At 36.2% G+C, this 24,091-nt stretch overlaps 2 protein-coding genes and 1 pseudogene across 2 annotated transcripts; 2 read left to right on the top strand and 1 right to left on the bottom strand.

Annotated features, from left to right (window-relative positions):
• The first annotated feature begins 6,759 nt into the window (after positions 1-6,759).
• LOC106910839 (P2Y purinoceptor 1-like) lies at positions 6,760-8,067 on the top strand. The gene has a single exon (XM_014977527.2). It carries the CDS (start codon positions 6,947-6,949, stop codon positions 7,937-7,939), a length of 993 nt encoding a protein of 330 aa, XP_014833013.2. The 5' UTR covers positions 6,760-6,946; the 3' UTR covers positions 7,940-8,067.
• Positions 8,068-9,108: 1,041 nt separating this feature from the next.
• On the bottom strand, positions 9,109-14,316 carry LOC106910843 (UDP-glucuronosyltransferase 2B17-like). Its single transcript, XM_088007126.1, has 2 exons — positions 13,971-14,316; positions 9,109-11,659 (listed from the first exon to the last, which is right to left on the bottom strand). Exon 2 carries the CDS (start codon positions 11,655-11,657, stop codon positions 10,065-10,067), a length of 1,593 nt encoding a protein of 530 aa, XP_087863252.1. The 5' UTR covers positions 11,658-11,659; positions 13,971-14,316; the 3' UTR covers positions 9,109-10,064.
• Positions 14,317-20,402: 6,086 nt separating this feature from the next.
• Positions 20,403-23,262, top strand: LOC106910844 (P2Y purinoceptor 1-like; annotated as a pseudogene).
• The last annotated feature ends 829 nt before the right edge of the window (positions 23,263-24,091 follow it).

A 24,091-nucleotide genomic window follows, 5' to 3' on the forward strand; every position in this document is an offset into this window, starting at 1 on the left:
GCAGAGAAAATTTGTGGTCATTGAAGAAAAACACAATTTTATTTCTGTTTGGGTCTTAAAAGAAAATAAAAATTTAAAGCATTTACAAAAAGAGAATTGGTACAATTAAACATTACTGGAACTTTAATGACCATTTGATGCAGGATTCTTTTCCATACAAAAACAAAGAGGAAAAAATACTGCGTTTGTTACATCTATATTTTAGGTTTTGAACTGTTTAAGTCAAATTATTAGGAGGTGTTGGAGGAGGTCCATAGAGCTACTTACGGGTCCGAATCCTCAGGTTTCAGATCCATGCTCTAGTTGCTGATGTGTACAGTTAGAGCACTTTGGATACAGACTGACAGGCTGCACAGCTGTACGGCTGTACGTATGCGAGGCATATTGATGGGGAAACAGATTGTTGTAAGACATATTAAAACACCAGAAAAAGAACAGATGTTACACCAAAGGACATTACTTTTTCACAGCCCTCTTCAGGTGAACTTATAGATGTTCTGTCATATTTAGTTCTGGGCTTATGCCAGGCCATCCAACTGACAGGAAAGGGTCTTGAGGTAATTTTTAATTAAGGAGATAATTGTGGTTACTGCTAAACTTGAGTTCAAGGAGGGAGTTAAGTTGTTTTCGTCGACTCCATCTTCATTTTGTAAGAGGAGCCTCAGAGGAGAAGAGCTGAACTGGCTTTTTGATTCTTCTCTTCTCATTTTGTTATGCACCCTACCATGTTGTCAAGAACCTCAGCCTGTATTCCAGAGTTTTGATTAGTGAGGGAACATGCCCCGAATGGGACTCTGGAGTCTTCAATACTCGCTATGTAAGCCGTGGTCTTGTGAGTCTGAACAGTGCTCTTAACCCGCCGGTTTACCTGTATGTATATGAGGAAATGGTCGATCAGTTCAAACAGCTGCTGGAGAGTGGTCGACAGATTTTCAGCCACTCTTTCAAGCTGAAATCCAGCTTTGTGTTTGTACCAAAGACTGAGGAAGAAGCTGAAAGTGCTTTATGACATACAACAAGAAGTTTTTTGTTAAACTGACCATGCCATGAATTAAATTGTTGTTCAGTTCTGCATGTTTTGTATTCTTCTAACTCGTTGACCATTGTTGCCACATACTAAAAAAAAATCATAATTAAATCCTAAATCAAACTACTAGTGCTATTGATTTTGCTGCTTTTTTGGAATAATGGATAAATATGTGAGGATGTGAAATCCAGTTCATTATACAGTCTATTTTTACCCATCTGAATTTATTTATTTTTTTTGTTCTTGTCCTCACACAATCAAAATTATGAATGCAGGTGTTTGAAAAAGTATTTCTCCCCTTGCATGTTTCTTCTGTTACTTTTTTTTGTCATCGATCTTTGATGTTTGATCACGACAATCAACAAAAATTTTTTATGTTTTAGCTTGATCTCGGTGTTTTCTTAGAGAAAAAAAAATTCTGTCTTGCAACCAAACTTTTTGTCCAGAAATATGAATAAAATAGGAGATTTTGTTGCTTAAACACAACCAGCAGTTTGAGAAATGTCTTCTCAGCCGCTTGTCATCCTCACTCACCAGTTTGAGTCTATTCATTCTGTACAATTACTGGTCTTTTTCTTCATTGTGTCATGGAGTAAAAAATATATTTTTCATAAATTCACACCATCATGACTGATACCTTTATGCAACTGAGTTTTTTGAATCCTTTGTAACTTTTTCATCTTTATCTTTGTTACGTCTCCAGATGGTGCTTAGGAAATGATGGGGATATAACAATAAATGATGTTCTGGGAAGAATGAAAAGCCAACAGACAGGAAAATAGCAAATTAATGGAGTTTATTAATAAGTAAATAATAATGTGGCTTGAGCCTCCCAAAAGAAAAAGTTAATTTAACACCTTTACTTTCCAAACAAGAGTAAATTTGCAACCTAAGATACTCCTCAAAAATAAGTGAGATCTCTAAACCACACAGCAAATGCCTCTGCCAAACAAGCCAAAATGGATGAGTGGAGGAGTGAGAAAAGAAACACACTCAGTGCTGCATGTTAAAATCTGAAGGAAACAAATAAGCAAAGGTTAGGAAAATTCCTGCGAAAACAGCTAGCTGTTCTTATTTCAGGTTAATCATATTCACTGTGTTTAATGACAGGCGTAAACTCAGTACTGAAACTGGATGAAAAGGTGGTTGAACAAGGTGTTGTGTGTGCAAAGTCATGCAAACAGGTTATTGCAACTTTTGTTTCATCTTCTCCCCCAACCAGTTTGTTCATATTTCAGTTTAGCTGCAGGACTCCTGGCAACACTTGTCCAACATCTACATCAGCACTCACTGTACTGCACATGTTGCCTGAAAGCAGCCAGCAAGAATACATTATCCTAACTTCACAGTTAGGCTAATAAAATTATTTATAGCTCACAGCTAGCACAGATCACCTCTCTTCGCACGGCTCCCCTACTGCAGATGTCGGAGGTTTTCTTTTCAGTACATCTGTGTATCTTGCACTGCGTTCTGTTTAGTCTGCTGCTCTTTTGATTTCTGATGGTTTAGTTTAACACCTGTCTTGATGGCTGCAGACCCATGTTCATTCCCTTTACTTGTGACCAAAATAAGAAGAAATTATAAATTCTGGGGGCGTTTAATGCATATTTACAGTTTTAGACAAACCCTGTGGATGTGTTTGTTTTATTTAGAGGGTCTCTAACTGCATTAAGGTGCCAGAAATATGCATAAAAAACTCAATTAATACTCAGAAAAATGAAGAAATGCTGTAAGTTTTAATTATTTTTGATAAAAACAGCACATTGTAAGTACACTCTCTTTAGTAGGAGAAATTGGCATGGACATTTGCATGGATGGAATGGTAACTTTTTAAACATTAGTCAGTTGTGAGTGACATTTTTACCAGTAATGTAAAGAGTTGAGAAGGAGGACTTTAGCAATTAAACAATTATTAATATGCCCATTGAATCAGATAGTAACCGTTTTATGCATTTAATTTTATATTAAGATAATCTTGACCATGTTGTGCTAGTCCTTGGCCTGCAGTGGGCTGCTGCATGAATGAGACTTAAACATTGGATGTATGCAAACCTTTTGTTTTGCTGTCTGCAGCCTTGCTGAAGGATTCATCACAATGTGTCACATTAAATCACTTAAACATTTTGTATTAAAAATATTTCAAATATGTCCTGAATTTACACATTTTGTCTGACAAAAACTTACAGGAACTAAGTTAACTCTGTGTCTCACAGGTAGGATCTTGACTTCACAAACTTCGCCAAATATATTTAATCACTGAGTAACATCGCCCTGTTAGGATCTCAGACCACGGATTATATAAATAACCCATTTCATGCACAGCGGACAGTGGACAGCCAAAAGCCGTTTTCTTGTGAATATGTGAGTTTTTATTTTGTAAATGCACACAGACCACTAAAGTGAACACAAGTGCATCATGCAATACACTGGCATCTACTGGCCATCCACTGCAAGTGAAAGAAAATTTAGTTAAATCCAATATGGCAGACAGATGAAAAAGGATGCCGACCATCTCAGGAATATCCAGTCCCTCCTTCTAGTGTAGAAAACTCTTGCAGGTAAAAAAAATATTGTGACATCAAGCAACCCCTAAAGACTAATACTACCGATGTATTTTCCAAATAACAACTTTGAATTTGGAGAAATTACAACTGATCACCTGTCCACTGAAGTGGATGGCATACATTAGTGGCAATATTTTGACAGGTATTTATTGATGTCATTGCTCTGACTGTAGATCTACAATATGCACCATTACCAGCAAATATTTTGGCTGTAAAAACATTGACTTATATTTTAGTTCTTACCTTGAATATTTAAGGAGAAAAGTCAATTGTTGCCATTTTAATTTGTAACAAAGTTAGGCTTTATTGTGGTTCTTAAAATAACTATTTTTATTTATATTTGAATGTTTACATCTTTCTAAGATGACCATGATGGACAGAGTGACTTTAAAGACCAATACATTAAAACCCTTCTCTTATATTCTTTTTAACTAGTTGAAACCTTTAATATAATGTGTGTTGTTCTTTGACAAAAGCTGAAACACAATAGTTCGCTTTCCTTATATCCAAGAAAATTGGCATAGTAGCTTAATATTTAGTTCTGCGTACATTACCCGTAAACGTAATATTCAGCTACCTAAATCAGAATTTAATATCTAGTTCGTAAGCTAAATACTTAGCTTGCTAAATAAATATTTTGTTTGAAACTGTGGTATTTACCAATGGATGAATAACATTGTGATAATATGACTGAAAAATGAACCTCCATTGTTTTCTCTATCAACAGGCTAAATTACCCAAATTATTGCTGGTAATCTGTGACTGTGTAATTTTATAGCATGTTGGAGATTATCCTTTCTCCAGCTTGGTTGGAGATGTAACGTATGAGGTTCAAGAAGAGTCAGCGAGTTGAAATCAATACATCGCTGATCCAGCGCCAGGTTTCCTTAGGGGAAAAACCTCCGCCTTCTGTCTAAGGTCCTGATGTCATTTCCTTAATTTATGTGTGTATACACGTGCATGCGTGTGCAGGCATGTGTGTGTGTGCTTCCACGGCCCGGTCCCAATACTCAGGCTGCACCCTACGCCTCTTGATGAAGTGTGGACTCGGTTGAAATGCACATAAAGGTTTGAGTGCGCAGGTGTGCAAAAATGTGAGAATCGAGACAGTACGCACCGTGACGTAACTTTGAGATCCAAAATGGCTCGACTGGTCGCTGCTTAGGCATTTGTGCTGCTAAAAAGTACAAATATAACAATAAAAATATTTTAAATGTACTTTAAAGGTATTTTTGCTTTCCAAAGTCATCGCTGGATTTATATTACAGTTCAAATTTGTTTTATGACTTGTCGAATGCAGAACAAAATTCAATGGAATGACACATGTTTAGTAGATTGAAACAAAAATTATTTCAATACTTTTGAAAGCTGATTTTTTTTCTTATTTTTTGCAACAGACCCAGCTTGCACCTGTGAACATTGCCATATTTCCAAAATGGCAGAAAATATACATTAAAATGTACAAATGTTCAATTTAACAGTCTGCGATTTGACTAATTAGAAACATGATTACATATTCAGCTGTTACTCGGAAAAACAAAAAACTATTTTATGCAGCTATAATGATTGCTGATGAAAGACTGGCATTAGCCTGTGTGTTCACACAATTGGAAAAAATTTATATTACAACAATAGTTTTTTTATTTTTACTATACCTAATGTGTATTTTTACACAATGAAGTGAGATTTTTTTCCCCATTTAACTGGAGATTTTTGCATGGAAATGCAACCTTTTGCTGCTGCTGCTTTCTTTTTTCTCCATTCAGATGTTTTTATTGCTGAAAATTCTGCAGCTCTATTGGTTTTGTTGCTGCAGCATATATGTATTATGTATCCTGCACGCGCACCCATCCACACGGCTGTTACTATTGAACCAAAACAAAAGAATGCATTATTGTGGTATACATGATTTACTCAACAGTTGCTCTGCATTGTTCTCCATTTTTAATCATTTCTATTTATTTATTTATTTTTGTATTTCTTTCACTTTCAAACGAATAAAGTCTGCTCAACAACTGTAATAACAACAAGCCTACACTAGCCAGATCTGGACAGGATATTGCAGTTACATGCACAACCAAATCTGCCTGCGGGTAGGCAGGGCATCAAAAGAAAGTTATTTAGGGCGTGTTTTCCCGGTTCCCGGTGAAGGGCTGAAAGGACTTGTTTCTGAAAGACAAAATGAATACATCCAACTACTCTCGACCCAATACGAAATTATATGAACATACAATTCTAATACATGACAATACTAATACATATAATACATATAAATAATTTGGTTTAAACACAAAGTATTACTCAGTTTTACATGGCAACCCCACTGACAAGGCCCCAAGCTATTTCTAATCTTTACTCTGAAATTTTTTGGAACTGAAAGTATTCAACCAGTATAGCATTGGATCTCTTCAAAAACAAAAAAGAAGCTCCTTACTGTTTTTTTTTTGGTTGAGAGCTTATTTTTGCCCTAATTTTATAAAGTTACTGTATCATTTTTGTTTTTGAATAACTTCATTTCTAACTAAAAACTGCATTGTTTCCAACTGCCTTCTCTCTTCATTACCAGACCTTATTTATTGTGTGAAACCGGACCAACGGGGGACATAATGGTGTAAATTACTCAGAACAATTGAGGAGATAATTGAACTCAGTGAAACTCAGGGACAACCCAAGAACAAAAAAATCTTTAATGTAATTGAAACTGATGGAGGACCAGAGCCAACATTCATAGTAAGGCCATCTTGTCACTAGTATGCAATTAGTCAATAATTCCTCAGTTGATGTAAAAGTACTTGTTCCATTGGCATATTATTTCATTTATAAGAAGACATTTATCCCATGTCATATGTTAATATTCCAGTAGAACTCGTATTTTATCAATATTAAGGAATTATTTACTAAAAACAAGCTTATTTCAAGTGTACTAAGATATTTACAGTAGAACCTAGACCAAAAAATAAGATTTTGTTTTTGCAGTGCACCTGTTCTTTTGTTTTATCTGAAATGATGAATTAAAAATTACTTGTCATTTTTAAGGGCTTTGCTACAAAGGTCATATGTCATTTCCAGGTTTTATTATAATGAATCATTTGCACTTCTTAATTTCTCTTTCACTTCCAAAGAAGTAAAATCTGCACCATAACTTAGTGTGATAAGACTCTCTAGACAGGTTTGGACAGGGTGTTGTAGTTTTTTTTCTTTTTCTTTTTTTTTTACATGCACAGCTATATCCGCCTACAACTAGGCGGGGCTTCAAAAAGGAAGTTATTTAGGAGTGTTTTCTTTCAGTTTATATTCATCTGTGAGCAGAGCCTCAGAGGAGAAGGGCTGATATCATTTGTTTCTGAAAGACAAAATGAATAATACCAGTTGTCCTCAACCAGATAAGAAGAAATTATTTGAACATATAATTCTGCCAACTCTTCACATCTTGGTGTTTATTGTTGGACTGATTGCTAATGGATGGGGATTGAACTCTTTGCGGCGCAACTGGAGGAAACTGGGGAATATCAACATCTTTGTCCTAAATCTTGGACTAGCAGATATTTTGTATCTGCTCACTCTCCCCTTTCTGATCATGTACCACCTTAAAGGAAATACATGGATTTTTGAAGAAGGATTCTGCTTGGTAACAAGATTTTGCTTCAACCTCAATCTGTACTGCAGCATTGGATTCCTCACCTGTATAAGTGTGTACAGGTACCTGTCCATCGTCCATCCTATGAGAGCAATGGGGAGATTGACTACGACTCACTCTGTGATCATCTCAGTCGTTGTTTGGATTCTGGTGGGAGCTCAAAGTCTCCCAGACATGTTCTACCAAAAAACATTTCAAAACGGATCAAAATGTTTTGACAGCACCTCAAATGAACATATGGAGAGTTACCTGAATTACTCCATCATATGGACGTCATTTGGATTTTGCATCCCATTCCTTATCACCATTTGGAGCTACGGACATGTGACTCTGGTAGTCTGCCGCTCAAAAACGATTGACCAGGACCTGAAACAACGAAGCTTGAAGCTGTTGGTCATTTTGATTCTTCTCTTCTTGCTTTGTTATGCACCCTACCATGTCTTCAAGAACCTCAGCATGTATTCCAGAGTCCTGATACATCAGGAGACATGTCCCAAATGGGATTCAGGAGTCTTCATTGCTCGTCAGGCAAGTCGTGGTCTTGTAAGTCTGAACAGCGCTCTTAACCCGCTGGTTTACCTCCACGTTTATGAAGACATGGGTGCTCACCTCAGGCAGCAGCTGCAGGGAGGTCAACAGATGTTCAGCCGATTGTTTAAGTCAAATTCCTGCTCTTCGCCGGTACCACAGAGTGAACCAGATGAAGTGTGACATTTTTCTTTTTGATTCAATATAATAATTGGTACCTTTTTATATTTTTGTATTGTTTTTTATGTTTTGTTTTCTTTTTTCTTATGTTGTCAGATGCAAAAACATTTAATAAATTTAAAATGAAGTCAGATCGGTTTCGATGTTTTACTAGAATAGCAATAGAATAATGAGAATCCTATTATTTTAGAATAATAAGACCTTGTACAATGTTAGTTAGTCCACTTTTGACTTATGCTTATATTGGTGTGTTAGAATCTGGACTAGAGGGAATATATTTTATAAAATTAAGTGGTATACTGATCTGAAAATATATTTGTCACACATACAGTTTCAATATTTACAAACACCCCTCCCAAACATGAACATCTTAATTATTTTATGTTTTATGTGATTCATCTTTTATCAAAGATCTTGATTATTCACCGCAGAATTGCAGTGCTTACAAAACGGTTTCAGTTGTCGTACATGAAGCAGCATTTCTGTAGAAATGTTGCAGGTACCAGAACCTTTTTGCCAGTTCATTAGAAACGACATTTTTCTTTAGATGGCAAACCAAGTGTTACTAACAATTTTAAGGAAACAGCACCAACATTCATATTCATGTCTGAAAGCAAAAATAACGGTTATACTTTTAAAGCTAATTACAGCTTTACATTTTGAACAGTTTTGATCTCATTTACATGTTATTTAGGAAATTAACTTGAATATAGCACATGAACCGCTGTCAGTGTCACTGTGTCAAATCCTGAATGTGAGCTGAAACTCTGCCTTCTTCTTCTTCCAACAGATAAAGTAGTCATGCACACCCTGACTGGAAATTATAGCAGTGCAGAATTATAATTTGTTGTTTTTCTTCTAGGCACTATAAGTGTTTCTAAAACAGGAAGACACTTTTTTTAAACAATGTTTGGTGTGGTGTCAAGACGCAGTAGCTTTTTCCATCTGATAATGCAAAACACATTTTTTCCTGTTACCAATTTCTGCTTTTCTGATGTACCTTTCAAGAATTGTGTGATTATAAACCTGCAACAGTTTTCTGCACTAGCCTCATGCATAGCAGCAATAGATTTAGGCAGGACTCAGAAACCTTTGAAAGTATTCATTCTGTTCACACATTGAGTTGAGATTGAAAAACTGCCTTTCTAACCAAAGTAATCAACTCAAACATATACATAAATATTTATATGCTTTAATGAAAACATCAAATAATGACATGCATTGATATAGTTGTACATGTACTTAGTTTAGCCATGTGGCAGCACTACAGAAAACTCTTTAGCAGCTTTCTCAGAGACATATTAAGGATTCCCATGTGAACTTATTTCATTTTAAACTTTGAGAATTTACATCTTACAATAATTAAATATTACTCATTGCTGATATGGAAACTAAGTGAATTTGGAGGTTTTGTTGCATATTACTTTCCACTCCTGTATGCTCTCCTCAAAGAATCCATAAAAATGCATTTTGCAAATGAGCAAAAACTAGTACAGTCTTTGATTGTTTTGGCAGCACTAGTCAGTCACTATCGCTATTTACAGTTTGAGACATTTGTAAATAATTAAACTTTTCATAACGACAACAAAGTTCTAAGATTTCCAAGTGCCACCATATTGACAGACACATTAAAATAGCAATAAAGCTAAACAATCCGTTTTCATTTTTCAGTATCTTGCTACAAAATAATAACAATACAAAAACAATTAGAAAATAATCTTAAACTGCTGAATAAAAATGTGATATGCAGTAGTGTTGGTGCTGCCTTTGCTAATGTTTTTCTGCTTTGTTTAATAGCAGACAAAGACTCTGGGTAATGGGTTTTGTATCCGATTCATTGTTTCCATCTCACCAAAAGAGTTGCCTTGTTGCCCAAAAAGTTAACATCGAAACTACTAATCTTCTGATAAGTAGTAAATAGTAGTAATAGTTGTTCCAAAATGTTTTTTACTGGAGTATCAAAAATGGTTTCATCAGGTATATACTGTGGTGTTTATTGAGGTTAAAACTTTTTTCACCATATTATTGTTTAGAGGACATATTGTGTGGCTCATGATAGTATTCTCAAGAAAATGTATATGGTAATACCCTGTACATTTTTGCTCTTGCTGACTTACAAGAACTACCTCTATTCAAGCTTAGACTTCCTGTTTCTTATCAAACTGTTAAAGCAGGCTCTACAGGAAACCAAGATCAACAAAATGATAAGTAACATAATTGCTAAACAGAATGCCATCACATCTAGGCAGTAGTAGGCATACCATGGCAGCTTATAAAATTCGGAGCGCAAGTGTGGCGCACCCCGATGCCTCATGACATACTCGATCCAGAATACAGCACTGTCAAGGGCTTTCATTGGTTTGTCATGATGAAGCTGTGATAGTTTGACCATGTTCTGCTTGTAGGGCTTTTCTGGATCTAAAATGGACTTCAGAGCACTTTTCAGAGAGTCGACAGTCATTTTTGTCACGTCGACTATCTCAGCCACACCTCTTGCCTTCAGACGGATGATGTTGTCGTACTGGTCAAAGATGAGTGGAATGCCTAGAACTGGTACACCATGGTAGATGGCCTCGTAGATGCCATTGGTGCCTCCGTGTGTGATGAAAACCTTAGTTTTAGGATGGCCAAGGATGTCATTTTGAGGCAACCATTTAACCAGCATAGTGTTGTTCCCTAAAGCAGCTGGTTGTTTACCAATATGTCTCCACAAAACTTTCTGAGGGAGGCTGGCAAACACTGATGCAAAGGTTTCTGACATCTCAGGGCCAAGGTCGCTCAGCAGAGTGCCCAGAGTCATCACAATTACTCCATGTTCACCAGAGCTCTGCACAAACTCCTCTAAATCCGATGACAAAGGCTTAGATGGTTTACCTTGGAAGCCCCCAATGTAGATGACGTTGGGCATAGTGGGGCGAGGGAACTCAAAGGTAAAATCAACCCGCATTAGCCAGAGATCTGCAGCCTGTATTAGAGACAAAGTATTCACGTCATCTCTAAAATATTTATCACATATAACCCGGTATTTTGGACCAGAAACAAAGTATTGCATGTAGACCAACATGCCGTGAAAGATAATATTATGGATTCTTTGGACAAAGGGCATTTTGTCAGAGAAATGGGAGAACACAGCAGGAATGTAGGACAGTGGAGAAGGAGCGAGAGAAAAGTGACCCTCTCCACCGGGAATCCAGCGTACATTCAACACCAAGGGAAGCTTGAGATAGTGTGCCAGCAGCACTCCTCCTGGGGACTCAGGGTCCGTCAGAAAAAGATCATATCCAGTTTCATTTAGCTGCCTTATCAGAGTCTCATTCTCAAAGATGCTGGTGACCATTTTTACTGCACCCTTCTTTCCTGCACCTCCAAACAAATTGAACAGATTCCTGTAAAACTGAAAGAAAGCCCATAATGTTCCTTTATTTTGACGGATTTCCATAGACCTCTGCAGGAAGGAAGTCATGACTTCTTGGCTCTCGAGACTTTCTGGCTGCTCCTGGGCAATCGTAATGGACGTGTAAAGGGGGGAAAATTCAGAAATGTACCAGCTGGTTGAGGAGCGGAACACCGTTATTTCATGCCCCCGAGAATGTAACGCCTCCAGAAGGATTTTCATGTTCAGCCAGTGACTCCCATCCACTGGGAAAACCAACACTTTTCCACTGTCACCAGTAGACAGCAGCGATGCAGACAACAGTAGGATCACCAGAACTGGACTCATTTCTGTGAAACAGACACAGAATGTCAGATTCAGATTAACTTTATTTTGGTAAATTTACAATGTTAAATAAATAAATAAATAAATAAATAAATAAATAAATAAATAAATAAATAAAATGCTATTTTGCAAACCAATAAATTACCAGTAAAGGAATAGGCTAAAGCATACTTTATCCATAGACTCAGCAGCTAATGTCCATATACATGCATGCATGTACACATACACTGATTTATATTTAAATATGCATGTATACACATACATTGCATATATATCTTTACAATAACAGCTAAAAATTTGGATTTTGGATACTTTTGTTTGGACCTAAGAGAAGTATGTTAATTGTTTCCAGTACTTGTGCCACTTTAGAAACATTTGAACTTCTAAAGCATCCATTGCCACAACTGGAGTCAATAAATCAAGCAAATCTCTCTATATAATAACAAAATAATAATAATAAAGAAACAGTGGTGTAAAATTTACCTTTCACAAACTTCTATCCAATTTCTGTTTTTTCCCAGGTTATTTAGTTTTATACTTGATCTTTTGTATTTGAAAATATGTTTTAATTCAAACCCCTTAAAGTTTATTCATCCAGGAACCCAAAAATTAACAGAAAAATCAATCCCACTTTTCCTAGAAAACATCTTGACAATATTGAAGACAAATTGAGAAGACAAAAGTAAAACCTGTTGTGAAGGTGCAAGTCCAATTAAAACAACTTTTCAGGAAAAAAAAAATTAGAAGTTAAAAAGTGGTGGTAGTGGTTTGATGGTCTCTAGCTGCTTTGCTACTTTAAGGCAAGACAATTTTGTTTGCGTCACATATTTTCAGCAACAAGGCAACTCAAAGTGATTTACATGTTTATCTTATCGTAATATATTTTCAAGCAGTCCAGTCAACTCCTCCAATTAAATCAACATCTCTCTCTACTGAATATGAATGACTACAATCAACAGTGCTTGTTGTTTACGTTGGAGTTTTTCCTTTTTTTGATCATATTTCTGTTGCCACTATTCTCGGCTTCGTTGTGACTTTTTACCTGAGCCACATCCTCTAACCAGCAACCTAATAAGATGGTTGCTGGTTAGTTATATGTGCACTTGTTAGCACATATAGCTTACATGTGCAAGCTATATGTTCTCGAGACAGACAAGCCAGAGAGAAACGTGAAAAAAAAAAAGATGAACAGACACAAATACAGATGCAGATACAAACAAATCATGCAACTGTACATGTTCTCAAGTTGGAAAGTTTGATTGCTTCCAAGTTTGATAATGCAGAACATGCATAACTACATGCATGATTGCAGGGTGTATTATTGTGTATTATATGCATAGCGGCCCGCCATACTTCACTAGCCCCCCCTCCAAGTTAAGAGGCTAAGCGTTGCTTGTTTTTTTATGAGAAAAGTTAAAAATCCCCCCTCAAAAAAACAAATTCATAAATTTAATCCGGATTGCTAGCGTCTCTGTTGCTCTGAGCGTTAAAGTTGTAATTGCAGTTTACAAATTTGTATTTGTGAACAAACAGAGCTTAAACTCCAAGATTAAACTCATAGCATCAAATTGTTGCTATGGTAACAAAACAATCTAACTATGAATATTGTTCTTTGAACTGCTACAAAGTAAACTTGCCAGCTCCTTAAAATCTTACATTTAAATGTTAAACATTTTAAAATACTTAAATTTATGTATGCTGAAACCATTAAATCAAATTTAGCAGCATTAACAATCTCAATAAATAAATGTTACATTTATGTATCTGTGGTCTCTGTTAAAATATTAGCATTTATGGGGCCTCTGAACCCCTGGGGGCCTTATGGAGCCACTGACTTAATTTGGATTGAAATGCAAATAATTAATATTCATTTTAGTTGTATTTTTTGATTTGTTGTTTTTAAGACTAGTTGTTGGTTTAAATAGCAGTTCACTGGCAGTGTTTTCCCATAACATATAATTACCCAGTAATATTTTTACATTTCCTGTTAACATGTTTTAACATCTGTTCACTGGCAGTCACGGTAGACAGCCAGTAAATCACCTCGGCGCCCCAACCAACGGGCTTAGCAAGTTGTCTGGGGAAAACTCTGGATTGGTTTTGCAAAGTGAAACAAAAAGACAATAAAGGTGTAGGCAGCGGCCTCCGTTCCTTCAAAACTGAAATGAGCACAATTGTGAGGGGAAAGTACAGCATACAAGTAAAAAAATGAATCAGTGTCTTAGTAAATGTTGCAGCATTTATCTTTGAAATGATGAAATGCAGTATTATCTGCAGTAAGATGAAATCTGATAGGTTGATAAAACTGAATCTCACCTTCAGCCTTGGTAGTTTCCGTTTCTTTCAATTCTAATCCAAACTACTGGCAATGAAATGTCTGCCCTTGTCATGCAGCAGTCATGGTCAGCTGCTGGGTGAAATGCAAGTGAATATATAACTTCATGTTCCTAAATAAACCTGCCCATAGGCTGGCTCTACATGTAAGCATATTTTAACTAGCCCCCACCAGACCCTCTGTAAACACTGCAAATAAAAAACTGTTCCCTCCTAATGTTTGCTTTGCTATTTTTGTGCAGTCTTGCTCAAATGCATCAATAAATCCAACAATCACAGGGTCAAAAGAAAATATTTTTGTCTAAGAATCAAGCTTAATGTACAAACCTGTTCAATAAATCAGAATATTATGAAAATTCATTTTAATTCAGGAACTTTATCACTAAGTCTAACCATTATGCAGATTAGTTACAAACATGGTTGTTTGACAGCCTTTATTTTTATTAATTATGAGGATTTTTCCACTTATAATTAATGAAAATTTATTCACAATTTGGATATTAAGTCAGACCTTTAAAAAATGTCATACATAAATGTAGCTGTATTGAAAAGTTGACTACCTACAATTTTCGAAAGGTACTTTTAATATAAAATTGAGCCTCAAACATCACAGTCAAGACTGGTTAATATCTTTTAAAACATTAATTGTTGTTACAGTTGAGTTTAAGTAAACCAAACAGGTCAAGTTGATGAATGAATATCCTAGTATAACATGAACAATGCATAAGTTTTACTTTATTCAAATCAGTATTATGTATTTTACATCTCTGTTAAGTTGCATGGTGTTTTCAGAATCCAATGTAGGAAGTAAACAGATGAGTGTTTCTTCACTGACCTAAAGTGAAACAGACTTCTCTAGTGTTAAAGACAAAGTTGAAGCTATTCTGTGAATAATCAAGTTCAATTTGAACTTGAAATTATTGTGATTTCACATCATTATAAAAACATAAAAAACATCATACAGTTATAAAACAAGTCAACATTAATGTTCAAAAAGCAAAACATATAAAAAAATCCAGCTTAATTTCTCTATACATGATGTATTTCATTACCATGAAGTCAGAGGTTCCTGATTTTTCATTTCTGTTTGCATATGAATTACTTTATTACTGTTTTTACTTTTCTGTCACACTTAAATAGTTCACATCATCAAAATAACTTCAATATTATATCAAGACAACCTGAATAAAAACAAAAAATGCATTTAAAAGGTTATTTAATTTAGTAAGAAAAATCGATATTTGGCCCTGCATTCAAAAGTAATTGCCCCTAAAAATCTAAAGCCTCCAGTTGTTGCCGGGACCAGTTGTATTGTGTAACTACTACTTGTGTGCTTAGTGGGAACACAAAGTCCTGACCTCTGGACTGTTGGAGGCCTAAATAGCGGCCGGTTAGAGCCCACACATGCACTATGTGACACGACCAGGAACTGATGGACGCAGGGACTGAACAGTAAATACAAAAACTGGTGTTTAATAGGAAATAAACGATTTCTTGGTCAGACAGGCCAGGGTCAGAACCAGGGAATCCAAATCAGGGTCAGGCAATTCCAGATCTCAGGGTCAGACAGACAGGGGGTCAGAGCCAGCAGGACCAAATCCAGATCAAAACGGGTTCCAGATCTCAGGGTCAGACAGACAGGGGGTCAGAGCCAGCAGGTCCAAATCCAGATCAAAACGGGTTCCAGATCTCAGGGTCAGACAGACAGGGGGTCGAAGCCAGAAGGTCCAAAACCAGTGGTGGGGGTCAGGATCGGGGACAGGAGAGGCAACTAGGCAGAAGGAAGAGACAGACAGGTTAGTTACTGGGCAGTTAGCTCAAGTTACTACAGTAGTCCTGACGGTGTTACCGCTGAGGGTTTCACAGCAATCTGACGCCGTGCAGGGGGAAGATCCGTCCTTATATAGCAGCAGCTGGGGATCAAGGTGATGATGATCAGGTGTGAGTGGTCACAGCTCAGCAGCAGCTGTGACACTATGAGAATCTGAAATCTCCTAACGGGGCTAACAGCACCGACAAAATGGACCACAACATTCCCTCAAGCTTTTCCAAGTTTTGTGGGCAGTTGCAGAGGTTGCTGTTTGCTTTGCATGAACTGCAAACAGGTAAAGTTGCCTAATTGCTGACCTCTACTCTACAGCAAACATGCAAAAATATGAAACTCAGTTCAACTTCTAGACCGGAGTATTTAGGCGATATTACCAAAAATAAATAAAATTATGAAAACAAAGTTGGACGAGAATACAAAATAAAATGAGAAAATAGTCGTAATGAGAATAAAATGAGAATTTTGAGAATAAGGTTAAGTTACGAGAAGAAAAACTAATATGCAAATAAAATAACAATATTACAAGAATACTACAAAAATAAATTCGTACAAGAATAAGGTTGAAATAATACAAGAATAATGTCATAACAATATGAGAATAAAATCTTATGGTCATGCAGTGACTTTATAGATTTATTGTATCTGCTGATGGCTCAGCACCAGAAGCTGCTCAGACCTGCTGGATGATTGTGCAATTTTCTGTTATATAAGCAATGAGAGCAAAGTCCGTTTTTAATTGGAAGCTTGTTTTAACATGTCACAAGCAATCTTCCACACAGCTCTACCTGCTTCTGGGAAGGTACATCAAATTATGGCTTTCCCTGGAAAACAGAAACTCTACTTTCTTATCTTCAAGATGGCACTTACATTCCTTCCCATCACCTAGTGATGAACTATTACATAAGACAACAGAACCTAAAATTAATATTTCCTAATATTTCATTGAATGGGAACCACACAGTTTGATTTTAGATCAGGTCGATGTAACTTCTGGTGAGGATGTTAAGAGAAGCACTATACTTTAACTTAACGGGCTCAATCATTTATAGTTTAGATTCTGTATTAACTACATGTATTTCCCAACCTGCTCTGTTTGCACATAGATTAAAAAGTAAGTGAAAATTTAAATGAAAGATTAAAAAGTTATCTTTTTAAGATTACTTAGAAAAATCTCAAAGATCTCCTGTAGAGATATAACAGTCTCTCTTGACTGTTATCTCTCTACAGGAGAGATAACAGTAATGAGAACAGCGACAACATGCAGTTGTTGCAGTTGAACAGCAACATGCAGGTTGGCACTGCATGTTGCTGTTCAACTGCCTTGTTGAACAGCAACAAGGCAGTTCAAAGTGCTTTACATGAATTAGAAGGAAATGCAAACAAAACAAACCAAAGAAATAGACAAAAAGGTAAAAGTATACAACCAAATATTGGTTCCCTGTGTTCAATAAGAATAAGTAGTCCATAATTAATAAATTACTGGCTTCTCTAGATTTTCGTTCTGATAAAGCTCGATGTTGGTTGTCTGTGTTTGGTAAGCATGACTAACTCTTTTGATTTTAAAGCACAGGGACCCTAAAAATATACATTGAAGTTAGTGGTTACCATGTGACAAAATGTTAAGTGAGGCAAGACTTTTGCAAGGCACTTGCCACATTGTCAAAATAAACACCCCTACACACTGTATAGGCTGCATTTTCAGAAAATCCTTGCAGTCTGATTGTATTAATGTGAGGTAACATTCAACCTCTCTGCTTCTCCCAGCAATGTGTGTACATTGTGAACTTTGGCTGTGGTAGACATTAAATAGGGGATGAGAACAAAATCCATTTTTATTTTAGAGTTTTTTAAGAACTTGTTTTAACATATCACAAGCAATCTTCCCCACAGCTCTGCCTGTTTCTGGGAAGCTATATCAAATGAAGGCTTTTCCTGGAAAACATGCATCCTATTTTCTTGTCTTGAAGATGGCATTTACATTCCTTCCCATCACCTAGTGAAGAACTATTACATAAGAAAAAAGAACCTAAAGTTAACATTTCCTATTTTACTGAATGGGAACCTCACAAATTTTAGATCAGGTCGATGTAACTACAAGTGAGGATGTTAAGAAAAGCATCGTACTTTAACTATCGGGCTCAATCATTCATAGTTTAGATTCTATATTAACTACACGTGTTTCACAACCTGCTCTGTTTGCTGTAAGTGAAAGGTTGAAAAGTACAAAAATGCAGTCCCCTTTAATAATTCAAACATCAAATACATCTTAATTTGCATTAACACACACAGTGGGCATCCACAGTCTCACTTATTTGCACTCTTGAGGGTACAGCCGATGTCAAAGAAAATAATGGCACTTCTGGATTGGTTGCTTTACAAATGCCAGCCAGCCACTAGTGTTGGATGGACTTTCTGCAATGAAATGTGAAAAGACTTTGTGCAATTATATTTACAGTGAACTCATACCTATTGACTCTTTCCCTATTTGCAGATTCACCTGTTTGTGGATTTTTCTGTGAAACATGACTCCAGTAATTAACCCATCAATTAGCTGATTTTTTTATTTTTTTGTAGAACGCAGTTAAAATATTTTTTTAAAACTGCAGCTTGGGAAACTGAAATATCAAGGTGCAATGTTACTTGACACACACACAATACACAATGGTGTTGTGTGGTTACCAGCTATATACTTCCTCATGGAGTTACAAATTATTCATTTTTTAAATTATTTTAGACGCTATACAAATGTCTGCATATAATTTCTACAATGAAAAGCCGTACAAGGATCATTTTCTGGCCCTTAATTTGTGTAGACTTCCCTTTCAGTGGAAATCCATGCTGATTGTTTTAATGTGAGACAACAGTCAACTTCTCTTTGCCCTTTGCCTTTTCTACGACCTCATACACGTGCGCGCGCGCACACACGTTTATATAAAACTTGGCAAGGCCATTTCTTATTTTAAAATAAAAGTGTAACCTGTCCTCTAGTGGTGGTTGAAGAAAATTTTAATATAAACAAAGCCAAATGTGCTCATCTAAATTCATGAGCAGTTCCGTCTTTACTTGGGCAACTATTACAACATGTTGCTCGCTCTCTCTCTCTCTCTCTCTCTCTCTCTCACCAGCGTACAGTATAAAAGATTAGGAATAATTAGACATGATTTATTGCTGTCTGAGGTTTTATTTCCCTTATTGTCAAATCTGAGTCTGAAGCAAAGCGTTTGATGTCTGATATTAAGAGTTTTCACTGAAATCCAGATTTGCTTTGCAGAAATTTGAGTTTCCTTGTGTAACTCTTGTTCTTTTAATGAAGTTTAATTATCTAATGACACAAACCTCCAACAACACTGAGCCCTACCGAGCTGGATTGCACCTAACGAATGTTGATTTCCTGAATATTTAACCACTGACCCAGTCCAGAATTACATGCTCTCTGTGTTTTTTGGTGTATGTTTTCCCATCAGCATCTGTGCCTCAGTTCTGCAACTCCCCAACGGTGATTGTGATGGTAGGATTACCTGCGAGAGGGAAGACATACATACATTTTGTTTGTAGAGCACTTTGAATTAATATCAACTGTACAATTATGTTATTAACCGGTTTGCAGGTGGGGAAGAACACCAGCTTGGGCAGGTAAAGTAGTTTTAATATGCAACAACAGGTAGTAAACAACTGTGCATCAATTTCTGGTCTTTTTCTGCTGGCTACCTGCTTGACGTTTCATGACATCTTACCAGCTGCCAATAAGTAATCACAGTATTTTTTTCTGATTGAAGCCGCCTTTATGCTTGAGTTGTTGATCCAACAACTCAAGCATAACCAACATCATGTTGGTTATGATGTGGTAGAATCCCTCTCTTTACTTGTCCATTTTGCCAAATGTAGAAACCGCTTTGCATTCATGACAGAATCTGATTTTCTTGGGTAAATACTTATAAATGCATATAATATACATAATTATATGTTTGAGGACAGTTTGTTTAATTAATAACTGCTAAAAAATACAGATATGTTCATGTAAACACCAGGTGAGTGTAATAATTTTCACCACCACCAGATGGCACCAAAGACTCAATCCAACTTAAAGAAAGGTCAAAAACAAATATCATGAATTTGAGGTTTAAACTGGTTTTAATTTGGTTTAAACACAAAGTATTGCTCAGTTTTACATGGCAACCCCCCTGACAAGACCCCAAGCTGCAATTTTCATAAACAAACCACATAAATGGAAAGTAATCTCTACAGAAGAGTGACAGAAACAAGACCATTTCTAACATTTCCTCTGAAAATTTTTGGAACTGAATGTATTCAACCAGTATAGCATTGGATCTCTTCAAAAACAAAAATAAGCTCCTTAAATTTTTTTTGAGCGCTTCTTTTTGCCCTAATTTTATAATGTTACTGTATCATTTTTGTTTTTGAATAACTTCATTTCTAACTGAAAACTGCATTGTTTCCAACTGCCTTCTCTCTTCATTCCCAGACCTTATTTATTGTGTGAAATAAGTAAGGTCTGGGATGAATAAATTTCATTTATAGGAAGACATTTATCCCATGTCATATGTTAATCTTCCAGTAGAACTCATATTTTATCAATATTAAGGAATTATTTACTTTAAACAAGCTTATTTCAAGTGTACTAAGATATTTACAGTAGAACCTAGACCAAAAATAAGATTTTGTTTTTGTAGTGCACCTGTTCTTTTGTTTTATCTGAAATGATGAATTAAAAATGTCATTTTTTAAGGGCTTTGCTACAAATGTCTTTTGTCATGTCCGGGTTTTATTATAATGAATCATTTGCTTGTCAAATATGCACCATAACGACAGGGTGTTGCAGTTTTTCTTTTAGGGTTAAGGTTTTCTTTTTTTTTTGACATGCACAGCTATATCCGCCTACAACTAGGCGGGGCTTCAAAAAGGAAGTTATTTAGGAGTGTTTTCTTGCAGTTTATTTTCATCTGTGAGCGGAGCCTCAGAGGAGAAGGGCTGATATCATTTGTTTCTGAAAGACAAAATGAATAAAACTATTTGTCCTCAACAAGATAAGAAATTATTTGAACATATAATTTTGCCAACTCTTCACATCTTGGTGTTTATTGTTGGACTGATTGCTAATGGATGGGGATTGAACTCTTTGCGGCGCAACTGGAAGAAACTGGGGAATATCAACGTCTTTGTCCTAAATATTGGACTAGCAGATATTTTGTATCTGCTCACTCTCCCCTTTCTGATCGTGTACCACCTTAAAGAAAATACATGGATCTTTGGAGAAGGATTCTGCTTGTTAACAAGATTTTGCTTCAACCTGAATCTGTACTGCAGCATTGGATTCCTCACCTGTATAAGTGTGTACAGGTACCTGTCCATCGTCCATCCTATGAGAGCAATGGGGAGATTGACTACGACTCACTCTGTGATCATCTCAGTCGTTGTTTGGATTCTGGTGGGAGCTCAAAGTCTCCCAGACATGTTCTACCCAAAAACATTTAATAATGGATCAAAATGTTTTGACAGCACCTCATACAAACATATGGAAAGTTACCTGATTTACTCCATCATATGGACGTCATTTGGATTTTGAATCCCATTCCTTATCACCATTTGGAGCTACGGACATGTGACTCTGGTAGTCTGCCGCTCAAAAACGATTGACCAGGACCTGAAACAACGAAGCTTGAAGCTGTTGGTCATTTTGATTCTTCTCTTCTTGCTTTGTTATGCACCCTACCATGTCTTCAAGAACCTCAGCATGTATTCCAGAGTCCTGATACATCAGGAGACATGCCCCAAATGGGATTCAGGAGTCTTCATTGCTCGTCAGGCAAGTCATGGCCTTGTAAGTCTGAACAGCGCTCTTAACCCGCTGGTTTACCTCCACGTTTATGAAGACATGGGTGCTCACCTCAGGCAGCAGCTGCAGGGAGGTCAACAGATGTTCAGCCGATTGTTTAAGTCAAATTCCTCATCTGCGCCGGTTCCACAGAGTGAACCAGATGAAGTGTGACATTTTTCTTTTTGATTCAATTTAAAATGAAGTCAGATCGGTTTCGATGTTTTACTAGAATAGCAATAAAATAATGAGAATCCTATTATTTTAGAATAATAAGACCTTGTACAATGTATGAACTCCAATTAATTTGATTAGTCCTCTTCTGACTTTTGCTTATATTGGTGTGTTAGAATCTGGACTAGAGGGAATATATTTTATAAAATTAAGTGGATTACTGATCTGAAAATATATTTGTCACACATACAGTTTCGATATTTACAAACACCCCTCCCAAACATGAACATCTTAATTATTTTATGTGATTCATCTTTTATCAAAGTTCTTGATTATTCACCGCAGAACTGCAATGGTTATAAAATCCATTTTATGGACACAAGCTCAAATTGTAGGTTTCCAATTCATTTCTCAACTAAACATTTTCATTAATCTGCATGTGTGTGTTGGTGGGTTAATAGCGAAAAAACTTTACCTTTTATTGATCATATTTCTGTTACCACTATTCTCGGCTTGGTTGTGACTTTTTACCTGAGCCACATCCTCTAACCAGCAACCTAATAAGATGGTCACACACTCACAAATGTCTGTGAGTGTGTGTGCACGTTGGCCAAAGGAAGATGTGCAAGCTATATGTTCTCGAGGCAGACAAGCCAGAGAGAAACGAGAAAAAAAAGATGAACAGACACAAATATAGATGCAGATACAAACCAATCATGCAACTGTACATGTTCTCAAGTTGGAAAGTTTGATTGCTTCCAAGTTTGATAATGCAAAACATGCATAACTACATGCATGATTACAGGGTTTTCCCCAGTGTATTATGCGTGTTACTTTTCCTGTTAACATCTTTTAACACCTGTTCACTGGCGGTCACGGTTGACAGCCAGTAAATCGCCTCAATAAACTGAAATGAGCACAATTATAAGGGGAAAGTACAGTATACTAGTAAAAATAATGAATCAGAGTCTTAGTAAATGTTGCAACATTTATCTTTGAAATGATGAAATGCAGTTTTATCTGCAGTAAGTAGAAATTTGATAGGTTGATAAAACCAATTCTCACCTTCAGCTTTGGTAGTTTCCATTTCTTTCAATTCTAATCCAAACTACAATGAAATGTCTGCCCTTGTCATGCAGCAGTCATGGTCAGCTGCTGGGTGAAATGCAAGTGAATATATAACTTCGTGTTCCTAAATAAACCTGCCCATAGGCTGGCTCTACATGTAAGCATATTTTAACTAGCCCCCACCAAACCCTCTGTAAACACTGCAAATATAAAACTGTTCCCTCCTAATGTTTGCTTTGCCATTTTTGTGCAGTCATTCTCAAATTCATCAATAAATCCAACAATCACAGGGTCAAAAGAAAATATTTTTGTCTAAGAATCAAGCTTAATGTACAAACCTGTTCAATAAATCAGAATATTATGAAAATTCATTTTAATTCAGGAACTTTATCACTAAGTCAAAGCATTATGCAGATTAGTTACAAACATGGTTATTCATTATTTTTGACACAAAAACCTCTTTGGATGAGTAGGAATTTTGTTTATGATTTCTATCGACCGTCATCAGTTTATCTTTTTTAAGACATGTTTATTCAAAATTTGTGACGATATTGTTTATGTTTTAGCTTATCAGAATGGGTGACAATTTTACACTATCTTGAATTCACAGCAAACCCAAGAGCTATGTAGACTTTGTATTTTCTGGTCTTTTACTGCTGGCTACCTGCTTGACTTTTTCATGACATCTTACCAGCTGCCAATAAGTAATCACAGTATTTTTTTCTGATTGAAGCCGCCTTTATGCTTGAGTTGTTGATCCAACAACTCAAGCATAACCAACATCATGTTGTCAGTAGGTGGTAGAATCCCTCTCTCTACTTGTCCATTTTGCCAAATGTAGAAACCGCTTTGCATTCATGACAGAATCTGGTTTCCTTGGATAAATACTTATAAATGCATATAATATACATAATTATATGTTTGAGGACAGTTTGTTTAATTAATAACTCCTAAAAAATACAGATATGTTCATGTAAACACCAGATGAGTGTAATAATTTTCACCACCACCAGATGGCACCAAAGACTCAATCCAACTTAAAGAAAGGTCAAAAACAAATATCATGAATTTGAGGTTTAAACTGGTTTTAATTTGGTTTAAACACAAAGTATTGCTCAGTTTTACATGGCAACTCTCCTGACAAGACCCCCAGCTGCAATTTTCATAAACAAACCACATAAATGGAAAGTAATCTCTACA

Source organism: Poecilia mexicana, unplaced genomic scaffold (genome assembly GCF_051168715.1).
Source record: "Poecilia mexicana isolate PSO_F unplaced genomic scaffold, ASM5116871v1 scaffold_7, whole genome shotgun sequence".
NCBI classification, from domain to species: domain Eukaryota; kingdom Metazoa; phylum Chordata; class Actinopteri; order Cyprinodontiformes; family Poeciliidae; genus Poecilia; species Poecilia mexicana.

Coding starts and splice junctions, on each gene's coding strand:
- LOC106910843 (XM_088007126.1), bottom strand. CDS start 11,657: ATGAGTCCAGTTCTGGTGATCCTACTGTTGTCTGCATCGCTGCTGTCT.
- LOC106910839 (XM_014977527.2), top strand. CDS start 6,947: ATGAATAATACCAGTTGTCCTCAACCAGATAAGAAGAAATTATTTGAA.